At 44.4% G+C, this 16,030-nt stretch overlaps 1 protein-coding gene across 1 annotated transcript in view; it reads left to right on the top strand.

Annotated features, from left to right (window-relative positions):
* Positions 1–163: 163 nt before the first annotated feature.
* The window catches only part of LOC122767969 (E3 ubiquitin-protein ligase RNF123), a 31,153-nt gene continuing 15,286 nt past the window's right edge, over positions 164–16,030 (top strand). Inside the window, exons 1-22 of the mRNA XM_044023547.1 lie at positions 164–314; positions 446–538; positions 625–709; positions 5,621–5,700; positions 5,791–5,888; positions 6,341–6,395; positions 8,760–8,845; positions 8,910–8,996; positions 9,423–9,490; positions 9,572–9,697; positions 10,080–10,194; positions 10,272–10,376; positions 10,476–10,601; positions 10,712–10,804; positions 10,878–10,951; positions 13,228–13,345; positions 13,425–13,524; positions 13,783–13,844; positions 13,937–14,008; positions 14,758–14,878; positions 15,012–15,113; positions 15,852–15,952. Of these exons, the coding sequence (XP_043879482.1) occupies positions 457–538; positions 625–709; positions 5,621–5,700; positions 5,791–5,888; positions 6,341–6,395; positions 8,760–8,845; positions 8,910–8,996; positions 9,423–9,490; positions 9,572–9,697; positions 10,080–10,194; positions 10,272–10,376; positions 10,476–10,601; positions 10,712–10,804; positions 10,878–10,951; positions 13,228–13,345; positions 13,425–13,524; positions 13,783–13,844; positions 13,937–14,008; positions 14,758–14,878; positions 15,012–15,113; positions 15,852–15,952 (1,956 nt within the window). The 5' untranslated portion in view covers positions 164–314; positions 446–456. The remainder of the gene's footprint in view (positions 315–445; positions 539–624; positions 710–5,620; positions 5,701–5,790; positions 5,889–6,340; positions 6,396–8,759; positions 8,846–8,909; positions 8,997–9,422; positions 9,491–9,571; positions 9,698–10,079; positions 10,195–10,271; positions 10,377–10,475; positions 10,602–10,711; positions 10,805–10,877; positions 10,952–13,227; positions 13,346–13,424; positions 13,525–13,782; positions 13,845–13,936; positions 14,009–14,757; positions 14,879–15,011; positions 15,114–15,851; positions 15,953–16,030) is intronic.

Genomic DNA, 16,030 nt, shown 5'->3' with positions numbered 1-16,030 from the left:
ACTTTAAAATAACATAAAAGTAAACGTGACCTTCAAACCAAACTTTATTGATCACAAACAAACAAACCTCATACACAGAAGTGAGAGACTATATTTTCATAAAACCTCGTGTCATGTCGTAAACGTCAGCGTCATTTCCGCTTCGCGTTTTTTGCTCAGATGTTTTTTGTCCCTCCGGTCGCTCCGTACAGTGACAGACGTTGTTGTGGTGAATCGCTGAGTCGTCCGTGCGTCGTCGGTTCTGTCGTGTCTCTGTCGGTGTCTGTGTCCACACTCAGAGACACAGCGTGGACGCTACACCTGAACACACACTGGTACGAGCTAACATGCTAATGAGCAGCCGCTGCTAACGCTACTGTTAGCTAACGGCTAACACCGAGCACACACACACAGCATGTACTGTGACAGTTGGACAGTTGGACAATCCTGTGTCTCTGTTTCTCAGCAGTGAACAGAATGTCCTCTAAAGGTGGAGGAACAACTTTGAGCAGAAGAAACTGCAGACTCTCCTCAGACACACACACAGCTACATGTACAGGTGAGACACACACACACACACACAGAGACACACGCACGCTCATTTGTCTTTGGAATGTCCCTTTAATGTCTCTGTGTGTCTCTCAGGTTTACTGAATGACAAACTGCTCAGTGACTTCCTGTATCATGTCTTTCCCACGACCAATCAGGGACCTACAGTGGCATTGCTCAGGTAACACACACACACACACACACACACACACACACACATCTGTGTATGTGCGTGTGTAGTATTTCACTTAAGCCACAGATTCATGTTACACTCAGCAGCTCTATACATAGACACACAGACACACACACAGAGCCACACGTGTTGGACATTCATGACTTGAGGGGACATTGCATTGACTCACATTCATTTCCTGGAGATTTACTCTAACCTTAACCACAATTACTACTGGCCTAATCCTAATCCTGACACTAACCTGGAGGACGGACACAACAGCAGCAGCTCCGTGAGGAAGGCTATTGGCCTTGAGATAAGTTTGAAATAACTTGCACCACAACTTGCACCACAGGGAAAGTGGAGAAAAAGGAGAAAAGGAGAGAGGAGCTAAAGTAAAGCATGACCGAAATCAGGAAGAAGATGGAGGGAGTGATAGTTGAAGTCAAACAGCTCCAGGAAGAGAATGCAAAAAAAGACAAGCTGCTACGGGAGCTGGGGAACAGAGTGGAGGAGATGGAACAGCTGGGAAGACTCAATGAGGTGATTGTGACTGGCCTCAAGATTAAGCATCAGACCTATGCAAGGGCGGCTGCGGCAGCGGACAACCGGACCTCAATGTGGATTTCAGCAATGTGGAAGTATGTCACCTATTACCCCGGAGAAAAGAGTCTAGAACACGAGCTAACTGCAAATCAACATGTGAACCACACCTTAACAGACCCAAATGAAAGAATTGACCCAGATAATCACCTCTACTTTAACATGACTGAGAAATGCCAGTACTACACTGAAGATCAATTCAACGAGTGCATTGAGATGGATGGGAAACTGTCTTTAATTCACTTCAGTAGCAGGAGCCTATACACCAACTTCGACCACATTAGGGAATACCTACAACACTTCAAAAATACTTTCAACATCATTGCAGTGTCGGAAACATGGATTAATGAAGACAAAGGCACAGATATTTGCCTTGATGGATATAAACTTGTCTATGTTAACCCTGTTCATTGACAATAACATCGAGTATGAGATTGTACAAAATATGTCTAAAACTTAATGGAATGTGTGACAATTGAAATCTGTGTGACGAAAGGCAGAAATATAGTGCTATAGACTCAAGAAATAGAAGATTTCAATGAATGTGTGGGAAGAATATTCTCGGGGACTAGCCAAAAGAGGGTTTTTATCTGTGGTCATGTGAATATTGACTTCCTCAAGCCAAAACAAAATACTGATTGATTGATGACTTCACTAATATTATTCATTACACGACCGAGCAGGTTCACAACACATAGTGCTACCCTAATCGATTATATTTTAACAAATATTATAGGGACAGGCATAACTAGAGGACTACTGATAAATGACATAAGTGACCACCTGCCAATCTTTGCTATCAAGGCTGGAAGCACACTGTGACACAGACACCGAACAAAAACACATATAGAAGGTTCAGGACTGAAAAGGGGATGCTTACACTGAGAAATGAACTACTGAGGCAAGACTGGAACGAGGTCTACAAAGAAACAGATGTAAATAGCGCTTACAATTTCTTTTTGCAAATATTTAAAACGCTGTATAAAAGACACTGTCCTCAATACTACCACAACTGTCAAAAATTTGGGAGAAACTATTTAACGATAGGCTAGACAACTTCATTAACAAACACAATCTGCTATACAATAGCCAATATGGATTCAGAAGAAACCACTCGACTGCGCTAGCTTTAATTGAGTCTGTGGAAATCATTACTGATGTTGTTGACCAGAAATTACATTCAATAGGAATTTTCATAGATCTAAAAAAGCATTTGACACCATCAACCATGATATCTTGATAGCTAAACTGGAGAGATACGGTATTAGAGGCATAGCACTGGAATGGGTCAAGAGCTATCTTCACAACAGATCTCGTTAATAATACGTTAAGATGGGTGATAACACACATCAACTTGCTTGGACATAGTTTGTGGGGTCCCACAGGCGTCAGTACTGGGTCCAAAACTGTTTATACTATACATTAATGACATATGCAAAGTATCCTATATTCTGAAATTAATACTATTCGCAGATGACACTAATATTTTTTGTTCTGGAGATGACTTGAACCAATTAGTGGAAACAGTCAATAATGAAATGGCCAAGCTTCATTTGTGGTTTAATATAAATAAACTATCACTAAATTTAGAGAAAACTAAATATATGCTATATGGGAAAAAAGGCTGTAAGAAAACTATTAACATACAAGATAATGGAGTGGATATTGAAAGGGTTAGTGAGAACAAAGTGCTGGGAGTGATTACTGATGACATGTTAAGTTGGAAGCCACACACAAGACACTTAAAGGGTAAGCTGGCCAGGTGTGTTTCCATACTTTTGAAGGCACAAAAACTACTAAATCAGAAGGCACTATATTTGTTGTATTGCGCACTAGTCTCTCCACACCTGCAATACTGTACAGAGGTTTGGGGACACACTTATAAAGCCACTGCTTATCCCCTGTTTATACTCCAAAAAAGAGCCTTGAGAATTCTACATTATGCCAATTACAGGGAACGTACAAATCAATTATTTATCAAATCAAAAATACTCAAATTATATGACTTAATAAACTACCGTACAGTACAGATGCTGTACAGGGCTGCTAACAAAAGCCTTGATTTTTGTCCCCACAAGGAAGACAAGTCCCCATAATGTGACTGTGTAAACAGTTTTAGGTCCCCACATTAGTAATAAACGCACACACACACAGAGCCACACACAAAGCCACACACAGAGAAACACACAGACAGTGTGGTTGTGTTGTAGAAGGTAATGGTTGCAGTGCCTGTAGTTGGTGCATGCTACATGCTGCTTCTGCTGGCTACTTTCCACTTTCAGCTACGGCTGCCGGCTGCTGTTACAGTAGGTGAAAGGAGGAGCTAAGTGCATGAGCCTCCTCTGCCGGTACATAACCTCTCCACTGCCAAGAACTCGTACACGCCTCCTTGTAGCCACACACGGTAACGGGCGCCCCGTGGTACCAGGCTAAATTGTACGGGATGCCCTGCTGCCCATCAACCTCTGCTATGGGTAAACAGTGTAGACCTCAACAGTGGACCAGGTGGAGGATGGCAGCAGTGAGAAGCACCACAACGGCTGAGAAGGCGGAGGAAGGCTGCAACAGAGGGCGATCTCCAATCATCTTGGATTCCATGCCATTGGATCCAGAGCCCTCTCTGCCAAGGACCGTGTGGTGGCTGCAGGCGTGTCAGCCTCCCCACGCTAAAAGATGCCATGCACAGGCATCCTCTCGGAAGGGAACCCACCCCAGTCACACCCTGGATACAAGGCCCTGTGGCGATCAGGGAGAGGTGACGGGGGCAGGATCGTGAAGTCTGGAAGCCCCTAGCCACAATCCGGCACACAGGCGGTGGGGGTTTGATGAGCGTTAAGCCCTTGGATGAGCTTTTCGGTAGCTGCACCCATGACTGAGCAGTTCTATTAAGGATCCACTCTGCTCACCCCAGAAGGGGAGAGGGTTAGAAAAGGTACCCTAAACATAGCCTGAATGTGCAGACCTTCACAGACCGAACCAGTGAACGACCTGAAAGACGAACAGCATCTCCAGGGAACTAAAAAGGTTTCTGAGTTGACATCGCAGCTCTCTCTGAAAGAGAAAAAGGAAAAGGAGGAAAAAGGAAAGGAAGGAAAAAAAGGAGGCTGTACTGGACAGGATGAACCACAAATCCATGGTGTGGATTTTGCTATGAAGAACAGCCTCATCAACAAACGTCATGAACTTCTACTACGGCTGATGCTGTTATTAGTGCTTACGCCCCAACAGTTGAGGCACAGGAAGACATCAAGGAAACCTTCTATGCTGACCTTGACAAAATTCTATCCAAAGTCCTCAGGGAGGATAAGCTAATCCTTCTTGGAGACTTTAACACCAGAGTAGGACAAAACTACAATCTATGGAGAGGCACGCTGGGGAAAGAAGGGGTCGGAAACACCAACTCCAAAGTGCTCTGAATGTGACCTGGACTTCTGTCAGAAGACCAAGTTCAAGACATCTTGGATGCATCCCTGTTCTCCCATTGATGATGTCATTGTGCGCTCCCAAGACCGCCGTGATGTGCTCAACATAAGAGCAATGATTAGTGCTGATGAACCTGGACTGACCACGCCTCCTCCGCTCCACCATGTCTGTCTGCCTGATGAACCTGGACTGACCACGCCTCCTCCGCTCCACCATGTCTATCATGATGCACAAAAGAAGGCAGCAGAAGAGACAGACCTGTCCAAGGCTAAACACTGAGCAACTGTGAGATATCACCTACAACAACATCAACATGGGACATGTTCTCTGCATCATGAATTCCTGCAAAGCCATTCTTGGTCACAAAAGCAGAAACATCAAGACTGGTCTGATGAGAATGAACTGAAATCCAGCGGAAAACTTTCATCACCTGGCAAAATGACATCTTATCTTATCTCAAGGCACTGTACATAGACAACATCAAGGAGAGCAGAGAAACACAACAGTTCACACAATGAGCAAACACTAGGCATCAGTGGAGAGAAAAAACTCCCTCCTAACAGGAAGAAATCTCTGACAGAACCAGGCTCAGAGATGAGCAGTCATCTGCCTCGACTGGTTGGGGTGAAAGGAAAATTGGGGACAGAGGAGAGGTGGGGGACAGAAAGGGGGAGAGAAAGGACAAGAGGGAGATGAGGTACAGACAGAAGAGAGAGAGAGACCAGGAGCAGATACACAACAACTGTATCAAGTTACAAGTTTAAAGAAATGTTGAGTAGAAAGTGGAAATCATTTCAGTAAAAAACATTTCTGTCTGTCTCATTGTGTCTGTCTCTCTGTCTTTCTCTGTCTCTCTGTGTCTGCCTCTCTGTGTCTTGGTCTTTGTCTCAACAGGAAGTCTCTTGGTTTCCAGGATCTTACGTCTCACCTGGACAAACTGTTGAGTGAAGGAGAATCATCTGAGGAGAGCAGAGGTCAGTGCTGTGCTCTTATAAGAAACACACACACACACACACACACTCTCACACACACACACACACCTGTGCTCACCTATGACTCTGCAGATCAGGCAGTAGAAGGTCGTCTTGGTCCTCAGCCTGTCGTCCTGGATCACACCAGCGGCTTTGAAGGACTTCTGTTTGTAGACGACGACCTGCTGGGGGTGAGACTCACACACACTCACACACAAATAATAAGTCTACAACATCTATGTCACATGATCACGTCTTTACCCCACTGTTACACAGACGTCTGTAAACCACTCACTCTCCCACACACACACACTCACTCTCCCACACCAAAGCTCATAGAGAAAATCAGTGATTTTAGCTGCTGGTCCTCTGCTGCCTCGTGTGGTTACTTTGAGTCACTGAGGTCAATCTGAACGTTGGATTTCAAACACTGAAGTAAGACTTGAGAACTTAGTGATGGAGGCAGCAGTGTGTGTGTGTGAGAGGCAGCAGTGGATCAACAACTCCTGAAAATCACTGATTTTCTCTGTGAGGATTGGTGTGGGAGAGAGTGTGCGTGTGTGGGAGAGTGTGTGTTTGAGAGAGAGTGAGTGGGACAATCTCTGTCTATTTCTGTGTGGAATTCTGTTGTTTCTACTTTCAGGTGATTGGACACAGTAACTTCAGCTCCATCAGAGCCACAACATGTGTTTATACAGGTAACAACTCTGACCTCACTCTGACCTCACTGTGGCCTCACTCTGACCACACTCTGGCCTCACTGTGGCCTCACTCTGACCTCACTCTGTGGCCTCACTCTGACTCACCTCACTCTGACCTCACTCTGTGACCCTCACTCTGACCTCTACTCTGGCCTCACTCTGACCTCACTCTGGCCTCACTCTGACCCTCACCATGACCCTCACTGTGGCCTCACTCTGACCACACCTGGCCTCACTGTGGCTTCACTCTGACCTCACTCTGACCTCACTCTGGCCCTCACTCTGGCCTCCTCACTCTGACCTCACTCATGACCTCACCATCACCATGACCTCACCATGACCTCACTCTGGCCTCACTCTGACCACACTCTGGCCTCACTGTGGCCCTCCCTGACCTCTCACACTCTGGCCTCACTCTGGCCCTCACTCTGACCTCACTCTGACCTCACTCTGGCCTCACTCTGACCCTCACCCTGACCTCACCATGACCTCACCATGACCTCACCATGACCTCACCATGACCTCACTCTGGCCTCACTCTGACCCACCATGACCTCACTGTGGCCTCATTCTGCCTCACTCTCACTCTGGCCTCACCTGGCCTCACTCTGACCTCACCATGACCTCACTCTGGCCTCACTCTGACCTCACCATGACCCTCACTGTGGCCTCATTCTTGCCTCACTCTGACCCTCCTCACTCTGGCCCTCACTCTGACCCTCACCATGACCTCACCATGACCTCACCATGACCCTCACCATGACCCTCACCTGACCTCACCACCTCACTGTGGCCTCACTCTGACCCTCACCATGACCTCACTCTGGCCTCACTCTAGCCTCACCATGACCTCACTCTGACCTCACTCTGACCTCACTCTGACCTCACTCTGACCTCTGTGGTTTTCCTCTGTCAGAAGATAATAACAGTTCAGTGAGGATTACAAGAGGAGGAAAGAAGACCAAAAATTTTAACACATCAAATCTTACAGCTCACCTGAAAAGTTGTCATCGCAGTGAAGCGGTACTGAAAGAATATGGCGCAGCCGCGGTAACTGTTAGTGGTGCTAAGGCTAAAACACGGGTTGTCGTTGTTTCAATTCAATTAAATGTTATTTGTATAGCACCAAATCATAACATACATTATCTCAAGGCACTGTACATAGACAACAACAAGGAGAGCAGAGAAACACAACAGTTCACACAATGAGCAAACACTAGGCATCAGTGGAGAGAAAAAACTCCCTCTTAACAGAAGAAGAAATCTCTGACAGAACCAGGCTCAGAGATGTGTGGTCATCTGCCTCGACCGGTTGGGGTGAAAGGAAAATGGGGGACAGAGGAGAGGTGGGGGACAGAAAGGGGGGAGAGAAAGGTCAAGAGGGAGATGAGGTACAGACAGAAGAGAGAGAGAGACCAGGAGCAGATACACAACAACTGTATCAAGTTACAAGTTTAAAGAAATGTTGAGTAGTGGAAATCATTTCAAGTTTTCTTGAACTATAAGATTTCCGAAAAATCTCGGAAGCTTAAATAATTCTGTGTAAATCTTTAGTTGATGATTCACTATTTTTGAGGATGCACTTTGATTTATTTATTTGATGTTTTGTAATTTAGGTTGACATGTCATTCCATTTTATATTTAAAAAATATTTGACTTAACTCCACAAATACTTTACTCTTATTGTTATTTACAGCAAATGACCACATATTTTTGTGTGATGTCAACACTTGTTTGCTGTTATAGACCAGAGCTACTAAAACATCAGTTTTTCATCACTGCATCGTCATATGTTCAGATTATATTAAATATGAATTTCTCGGTATCAGCCATGAGAAGCAGGAAATTATCGGTTATCGCTATCAATAGAAATTTTTCTTATTGTTCATCACTAGTGGAGACACAGTGATTTGTGATGACTGACAGAGGGAGGGTGGCACATAAGAGCTACACATGTAACAGTATGTTTGTAAGACTAGACCTTATTTAAAAGGTCAGAGGTCAACTAAATAATATTACGATTATTTTGCATGAAATCCATTTTTTTCTACAGTCTGATATGACAGCAAACATAGCATTACATGTCATTTAGCAGACGCTTTTATCCAAATCGACTTACAAGGGAATTAAGTACAACCTGCCAGGGGTGGAGTTGAACTTGCGACCATGAAATCTTTTGCACACAGGGTACTGGTCTTAACCACTGAGCCACTCCACCCCCACATACATCATAGCATCACAGCAAACATCACAGCATCACAGCATCGTCAAGGTCAACTTGACTGTAACATCGTGACATGTTCATTCAGTGTGTGATTTCTGGGTGGGGGTGTGGCCAGTAACTGTGGTTTGTCTTAACAGGGAAGTGGATCTACGAAGTTCTGATCTCATCACAGGGTCTGATGCAGATCGGTTGGTGTACTCTGAGCTGTCGCTTTAACCAGGAGGTACACACACGCACACACGCACCACGCACACACACACACACATGATGTCTGTGTGTCTCTGTAGGAAGGTGTTGGTGACACACCTGATTCTTACGCATACGATGGAAACAGGGTGAGGAAGTGGAACGTCACCACCACAAACTATGGAAAGGTGAGACATGTGGTTCACACACACACACACACACACACTTTATTTGTATAGTGCCAAATCATAACATACATGATCTCAGTTCTGTACACACACAATATCACAGAGAGCAGAGAAACACAACAGTTCACAGAATGAGCAAACACTAGGGGGCAGTGGAGAGAAAAAAGCACTAAGATCTAACAGGACAAGAAAGAGACTCGACCATTATCTGAGTTACTAACTTTAACTAGTGCTGTTTCTGTGCTGTGATGTCATCTAAAACCTGACTGAAAACAGGCCATTAATGCGCAAATATTCACATCATTGATTAGCAACTGCCTTTTCTAAGATTTTAGAAACGAAGGGAAGATTTGATATAGGTCGGTAAATTAGCTAAAACATCTGGGTCAAAGGTCACTTTTTTGAGAAGTCCTTGTTCCTCCTCAGTCATGGGCGGCGGGCGACATCGTCAGTTGTCTTATTGATCTGGACGAGGGAAGCATCACATTCTGTTTGTAAGTAAACAGTCTCACACACACACTCACTCTGTTTATGTGATATCAGCTGACGATGCTAAGCAAACTGCTTGTCTTTAGGAATGGACAGTCTCTGGGGACGGCCTTCACCAACATTAAGACGGGTCCTGGCGTCGCCTACTTTCCTGCCATCAGTTTGTCCTTTAAAGAGTCGGTGGCGTTTAACTTTGGGAGCCGCCCACTCAGATATCCTGTTTCCTGTCACACCAGAGAAACACTGTTTAAAAACAGAGAAATGTTTAATGTTACGCTTTATATAGGTTACACTTTATATATGTTACACTTTATATAGGTTACACTTTATATATGTTACACCTTATATGTTACACTTTATATATGTTACACCTTGTATCTTACACTTTTTATGTTACACTTTATATATGTTACACCTTATATGTTACACTTTATATAGGTTACATTTTATATATGTTAAACCTTATATCTTACACTTTTTATGTTACACCTTATATATTACACTTTATATATGTTACACCTTGTATGTTACACTTTGTACCCTGGTCTCCATGATGATATGAATGTGATGATTTTCTTTAACTTGAGTGTTCACGTATCCTGTGGACGGTTACCTGCCGCTGCAGGACCCGCCCACTGCTGACCTGACCAAAGCCCACAAGCTGCTGGGCTTCATCAAGAATGTCCTGTCCACTGCCATCGACCTGCAGGTGAGGACAGCAGTGGAAACTTTGTCCTCGTCCTCGTCTGTGTTTCTGAGCCCGTTGTCTCTGTGTCCCTGCTGCAGGACGACCAGCTGCTGCACAAAGACCCTGCGGTGTGGAGACTTCATGGAGACGCCACTGTCCTCCTCACACTCGCTCACATCTTCAACCACTTTGCTCCACTCATGGTGAAACACCTTAACTTTAGTTTAAAGGTTTTTAGACACTGTCCATGTTTTTGTTTTTGTGTCTCCAGTGTTAAGGGTCTCTGTGTCTTGTGTCTCCAGTGTAAGGTGTACCTGGTGGAGGACGTCCTGATGAACTTCCTGTTGGGAATTCTGGAAGGAGGAGGATCAGTGGACGAACATCCACTGATTCAACAACTCCTGGATTTATTTTGGCTGCTGATGGAGGTCACACAGTCACACACACACACACAGTCTCACACACACAGACAGTTACACACACGCGCACACACACACACACAGTCATACATCTCTCTCTTTCTCTCTCTCTCTCTCAGGACTACGAGGTGAGCGAGTGTCTGAAACAGTTGATGATGTCATTACTCAGAGCCTATCGTTTCTCTCCGATCATTCCTGACCTTGGTTTTCAGGTCAGTTCCAGCTCAAGACCATGTGACTCACTGACTATTGATGATTATTGAACTGTGTGTGTGTGTGTTCCAGATCCACTATCTGCGTCTGACCACAGCGATTCTGCATCATGAGAAATCCAGAAAGTACCTGCTCAACAACGTCTTATATCCTTCTACTTGGTCCAGGATACCGATAACATCACAATACATGGTTAACGATACCGATAACATCATGATACATGGTTTACAATACCGATAACATAACGATACATGGTCAACGATACCGATAACATAACAATACATGGTCAACGATACCGATAACGTCAAAATACATGGTCAACGATACCGAAAACATCACAATACATGGTCAACGACACGATAACATCACAATACATGGTTAACGTTACCGATAACATCACGATACATGCTCAACGATACCGATAACATCACAATACATGGTCCATGATACCGATAACGTCATGATACATGCTCAACGATACCGATAACATTATGATACATCACATATGTCAGAGTCAGGGCCTTGACTCTGTTATCTCTGACCCGCGGTATGATATTTAATTAATATTAAACCGGCCCGCAGTATTATGTGCCCGCAGCACCATAATACTATAAATCCCAAGATGCACTGCGAGTGCATTGGCGCGTACCGAGTGCCCGCAAGTGAGCGCGATCCGGCGACTTCTCAGTCACAGTCACAGTGGAGGACTAAACATTGCCGTCAAACTCGGCATACTTGCTGCCGACTTCAGCCGGAGATTTTCCGACTTTGAAGCCCAAAAAAGCAGGCTTCAACTGCTCAGCAATACGCTTGCAGTTGACGTCGAAAGTGCACCAGTAAATCTCCAAATGGAGCTGATTGAGCTTCAGTGTAATGACACCCTGAAGTTTGCGCGTTTCATCCCTGACACAATGCCTGAGCTGTGCACCCAAGTCTATGTTTGGCAGCACATACCTGTGTGAACAACTGTTTTCGTTGATGAAACTAAACAAAACATCACATAGGAGTTGTCTTACTGATGAACACCAGAACTCAATCCTGAGTATTTCCTCAGCTCAGAGCCTGACGCCAAACATTAATGAACTTGTACTCAAGATGAGACACCAAGTATCGAGCTCAGCCTCAGACTGTGAGCAGAAAGCACTTGATATTTCTTTGAAGGGAATTCAAGTTTGCACTAACTTTTCTAATTTTATTATATACAGACATGGGTGAGGATCAGAGCAGCACACTGATTTGTTTTTCATGCATGCTGTTTCATTTTTGCATTTATCTTGCCATTGAGCTTTGAAGGAAAATTACATTTTGCTGTATACCTGTTAAAAAAAAGAAGAAGAAAAAACGTTTTCAATTTGTTACTGAAAGAGCCTTGAGAAAATATTGCAACTGATTTTATTTACGTTTTGCTTAATTTAATTTAATGATTAATGTTAAGTGCAATATAGGCTGTGTTATTGGTATTGGTTCAATATGTGCAATAATTGCGAGTTTTAATAAACATTGAACCACTACCATTTTTTTGTATTTTGGCCCCAGGTGTATTTGACTTTGACGTGACTGCGATACATGGTCCATGATACCGATAACATCATGATACATGCTCAACGATACCGATAACATCATGATACATGGTCCATGATACAGATAACATCATGATACATGCAATAACACGATAACATCATGATACATGTCCATCGATACACGATACTGATAACATCATGACAGTGATATCATATACTGATCATGATACATGGTCCATGATACAGATAACATGATACATGATCGATACCGATAACATCATGATACATGGTCCGATACAGATAACATCATGATACATGCTCACGATACATGATACATATAACATCATGATACATGGTCACGATACAGATAACATCACGATACATGGTATACTGATAACATGATACATGCTCCCGATAACATATGGTATACGATAACATCATGATACATGGTCCCGATACAGATAACATCATGATACATGCTGATATAACATGATACATGGTCCACGATACAGATAACATCATGATACATGGACGATACACCATGATACACGATAACATCATGATAGATGATAACATCACGATACATGGTCCATGATACAGATAACATCATGATACATGGTCCACGATACAGATAACATCATGATACATGCTCAACGATACCGATAACATCACGATACATGGTCCACGATACTGATATCCCTATACAACGTAGAGAAAGATGAAAGGTCATGAACGCAGATTGTCCAGGTCACTTCTGCACAACTTTACCTCATTCATTTGAGCAGCGCCACCTTCAGGAGACATGAAGTAGTGACTGTTTACTTTAGAGAGACTCACTCCTGTTCTGTCCTCCTGACCCCGCTCCGTTTCTGTGATGGAAATTGTCTCTTAACCACGCCCACATTCGACGTTCTTCGCTCTGTCGTCTTCTTTTACATCAAGACTCCTCTGAGGGTGAAGGAGGCGGGGCTTGAGGAGCTCATCCCCACCACCTGGTGGCCAACGCACTTTGACAAAGAGGTCATGTGACTGCCATGGTGATTGACATGTCCATCATTGGCATGTTTTTTTTCCCTCATGGTTAATCTCTCTCTCTCAGGGAAAGGCCGAGCGAGAACCTGAAGACGAGAGTGCAGACGAGCGAGTGAGACGTCGAGCGTACGAGCGTGGCTGTCAACGTCTGAAGAAGAGGATCGAAGGTTACTGTCTCTACTGTCTCTACTCCGTCTCTGCTGTCTCTACTCTGTCTCCACTGTCTCTACTCCGTCTCTGCTGTCTCTACTCTGACTCTACTGTCTCCACTGTCTCTACTCCGTCTCTACTCTGACTCTACTGTCTCCACTGTCTCTACTCCGTCTCTGCTGTCTCTACTCTGTCTCTACTGTTTCTACTGTCTCTATTCTGTCTCTACTCTGTCTCTACTCTGTCTACTGTCTCTAATGTGTCTTCTCTTTCAGTGGTGGAGGAGTTGCAGGTTCAAATCCTTAGGCTGCTGCTCAACAACAAAGACAAATCCACGGTTTGTTCACTGACCACACATTCATGTGTTTGTGTGTGTGTGTGTGAGGAAACAGCCAGATCATGTGATCTTGTCATCCTTCTCTGTTACAGGGAGAAGCTTCTCGATACATTTTTCTCAACAAGTTCAGGAAGTTTCTGCAAGAAAACGCCAGTAATAGAGGAGTAAGACACACACACACACACACACACACACAGTAACACACACCATCACACAGTAAGATAAGATAAGATAAGATCGTCCTTTATTTGTCCCGCAGAGGGGAAATTTACAGCAGCAAGACAGTTAAGATAAAGATAATAAATAATAAACATGCATTACAATATAAGAAGATATTAACGCTAAGATTTTAAACAATTAGTTAAAAATAGAATGTTGAATGTACATTATAGACAGCAGAATATACACAGTATGGACTTGATATTTACTGCATAAATATGTATAGGTATATTGCACTTGTGAACATTTACAGTATATTGCATGTAGAATGAATGAATGAGGAGTCTGGACATGTGTGGTCTACTGTGAGCAGTGTTTGTTGTACAGTCTAACAGCTGTAGGGAGGAACGCTCCTGTTTCAGTCTGCTACTGAATGAGCTGCCCAGTGCTGTGATGGTGAACAGATTGTCCATCAGAATGATGAAGAGCTTGGTAGCCATTCTCTCTCCCACCACCTCCACTGGGTCAAGGGGACATCCAGGGACATCAGTCTGTCCCGCCTCTTCCTGTCTGCAGCTGTGATACTACTGCCCCAGCAGACCACTCCATAAAAAATGGCTGATGCCACTACTGAGTCATAGAAGGTCTTAAGGAGTTCTCCCTGCACTCCCAAAGACCAAAAAACACACACACACACACACACACAGTGTGTGTAACTGTGTGTGTGTGTGTGTGTGTGTGTGTGTGTGTGCAGCACCCCACAGCTCTGTGTCCTCCTGAGTACATGGTGTGTTTTCTTCACCGTCTCATCACGGCGGTCAGAAGCTGCTGGAACGACACTCACAGGAAAAGTGTGAGCAGTGTCAGGAGTGAAGGTACAACAGAGTCACATGATCGTTCATTTGTACATAAATACTGTATCTGGACAGAGCAGACACCATGTAATCCTGTGTGTGTGTGTGTGTGTGTGTGTGTCTGCGTGTATGTGTTTGTGTGCGCGTGTCACAGAAGCCTACGTTCCTCCTCAGCTCTTCTACAATGGGAAGGTGGATTACTTTGATCTCCAGAGACTGGGAGGACTCCTGTCTCACCTGAAGAAGACACTCAAGGGTCTGAACACACACTCACACACAGTGTAACACATACCTTTCCCATTCATTTTTACTGCTCCCTCCAGCAGAGTCTGACACACATGGCGCATTTCCACCAGCTCTACGCGCCTCGCCTCGCCACAGTTTAAGTAGCGTTTCCACAAGCATAGTACCTGGTACCAGGTCCTATTTTTAGTACCTGCTCTGCCGAGGTTCCAAGTGTGCTAAGTAGGTAATATGCGATGATTGGTCAGACTGCCATCACAGGAAGAGACGTCCCACTCATAAATCAAGCCGAACTGTAGATCACTTAAAACTACTTGGGTTAATCTCCAACAACTACAGAAGTCTGGTGTAAAGTCACTTATGTGTGTGTGTGTGTGTGAATGTCGCATATAAAACAAAGTCACTGCAGTTTCACTCAGCCGTGCAGTGATGACTCCGCCCACGTTAAGTGGATACCTTTTTGTAGTGGAGATGCAACCTAATCGTGCCGTGCTGAGGCGAGGTGAGCCGGTGGAAATGTGCCAACAGTGACACACAGTGACACACAGACATATAGTGACACACAGTGACACACACAGTGGCACACAGACACACACAGTGATACAGAGACACACGCACAGACACACACACAGTGACACACACAGTGACACACAGACACACACAGTGGCACACAGACACACACAGTGACACACACAGACACACACAGTGACACACAGACACACACAGTGATACAGTGATCTCTCTGACGCAGACGACCTGGCGAGTAAAGCCAACATCCTCATTGACCCTGCAGAGATTCAGACCACGTCCATGGACGACCTGGACGAGGACGAGGAGAGCGGAGCAGCTCAGGTAGGACATGGAGACATTGACACACAGCTGTTGTGTCACAGGTTGTAAACCTCACACTCTCTGTTTTCTTTACCTCAG

This window comes from Solea senegalensis, linkage group LG4 (assembly GCF_019176455.1).
Source record: "Solea senegalensis isolate Sse05_10M linkage group LG4, IFAPA_SoseM_1, whole genome shotgun sequence".
In the NCBI taxonomy this organism is placed as follows: domain Eukaryota; kingdom Metazoa; phylum Chordata; class Actinopteri; order Pleuronectiformes; family Soleidae; genus Solea; species Solea senegalensis.
This window is presented reverse-complemented; position numbering and strand designations above follow the sequence as displayed.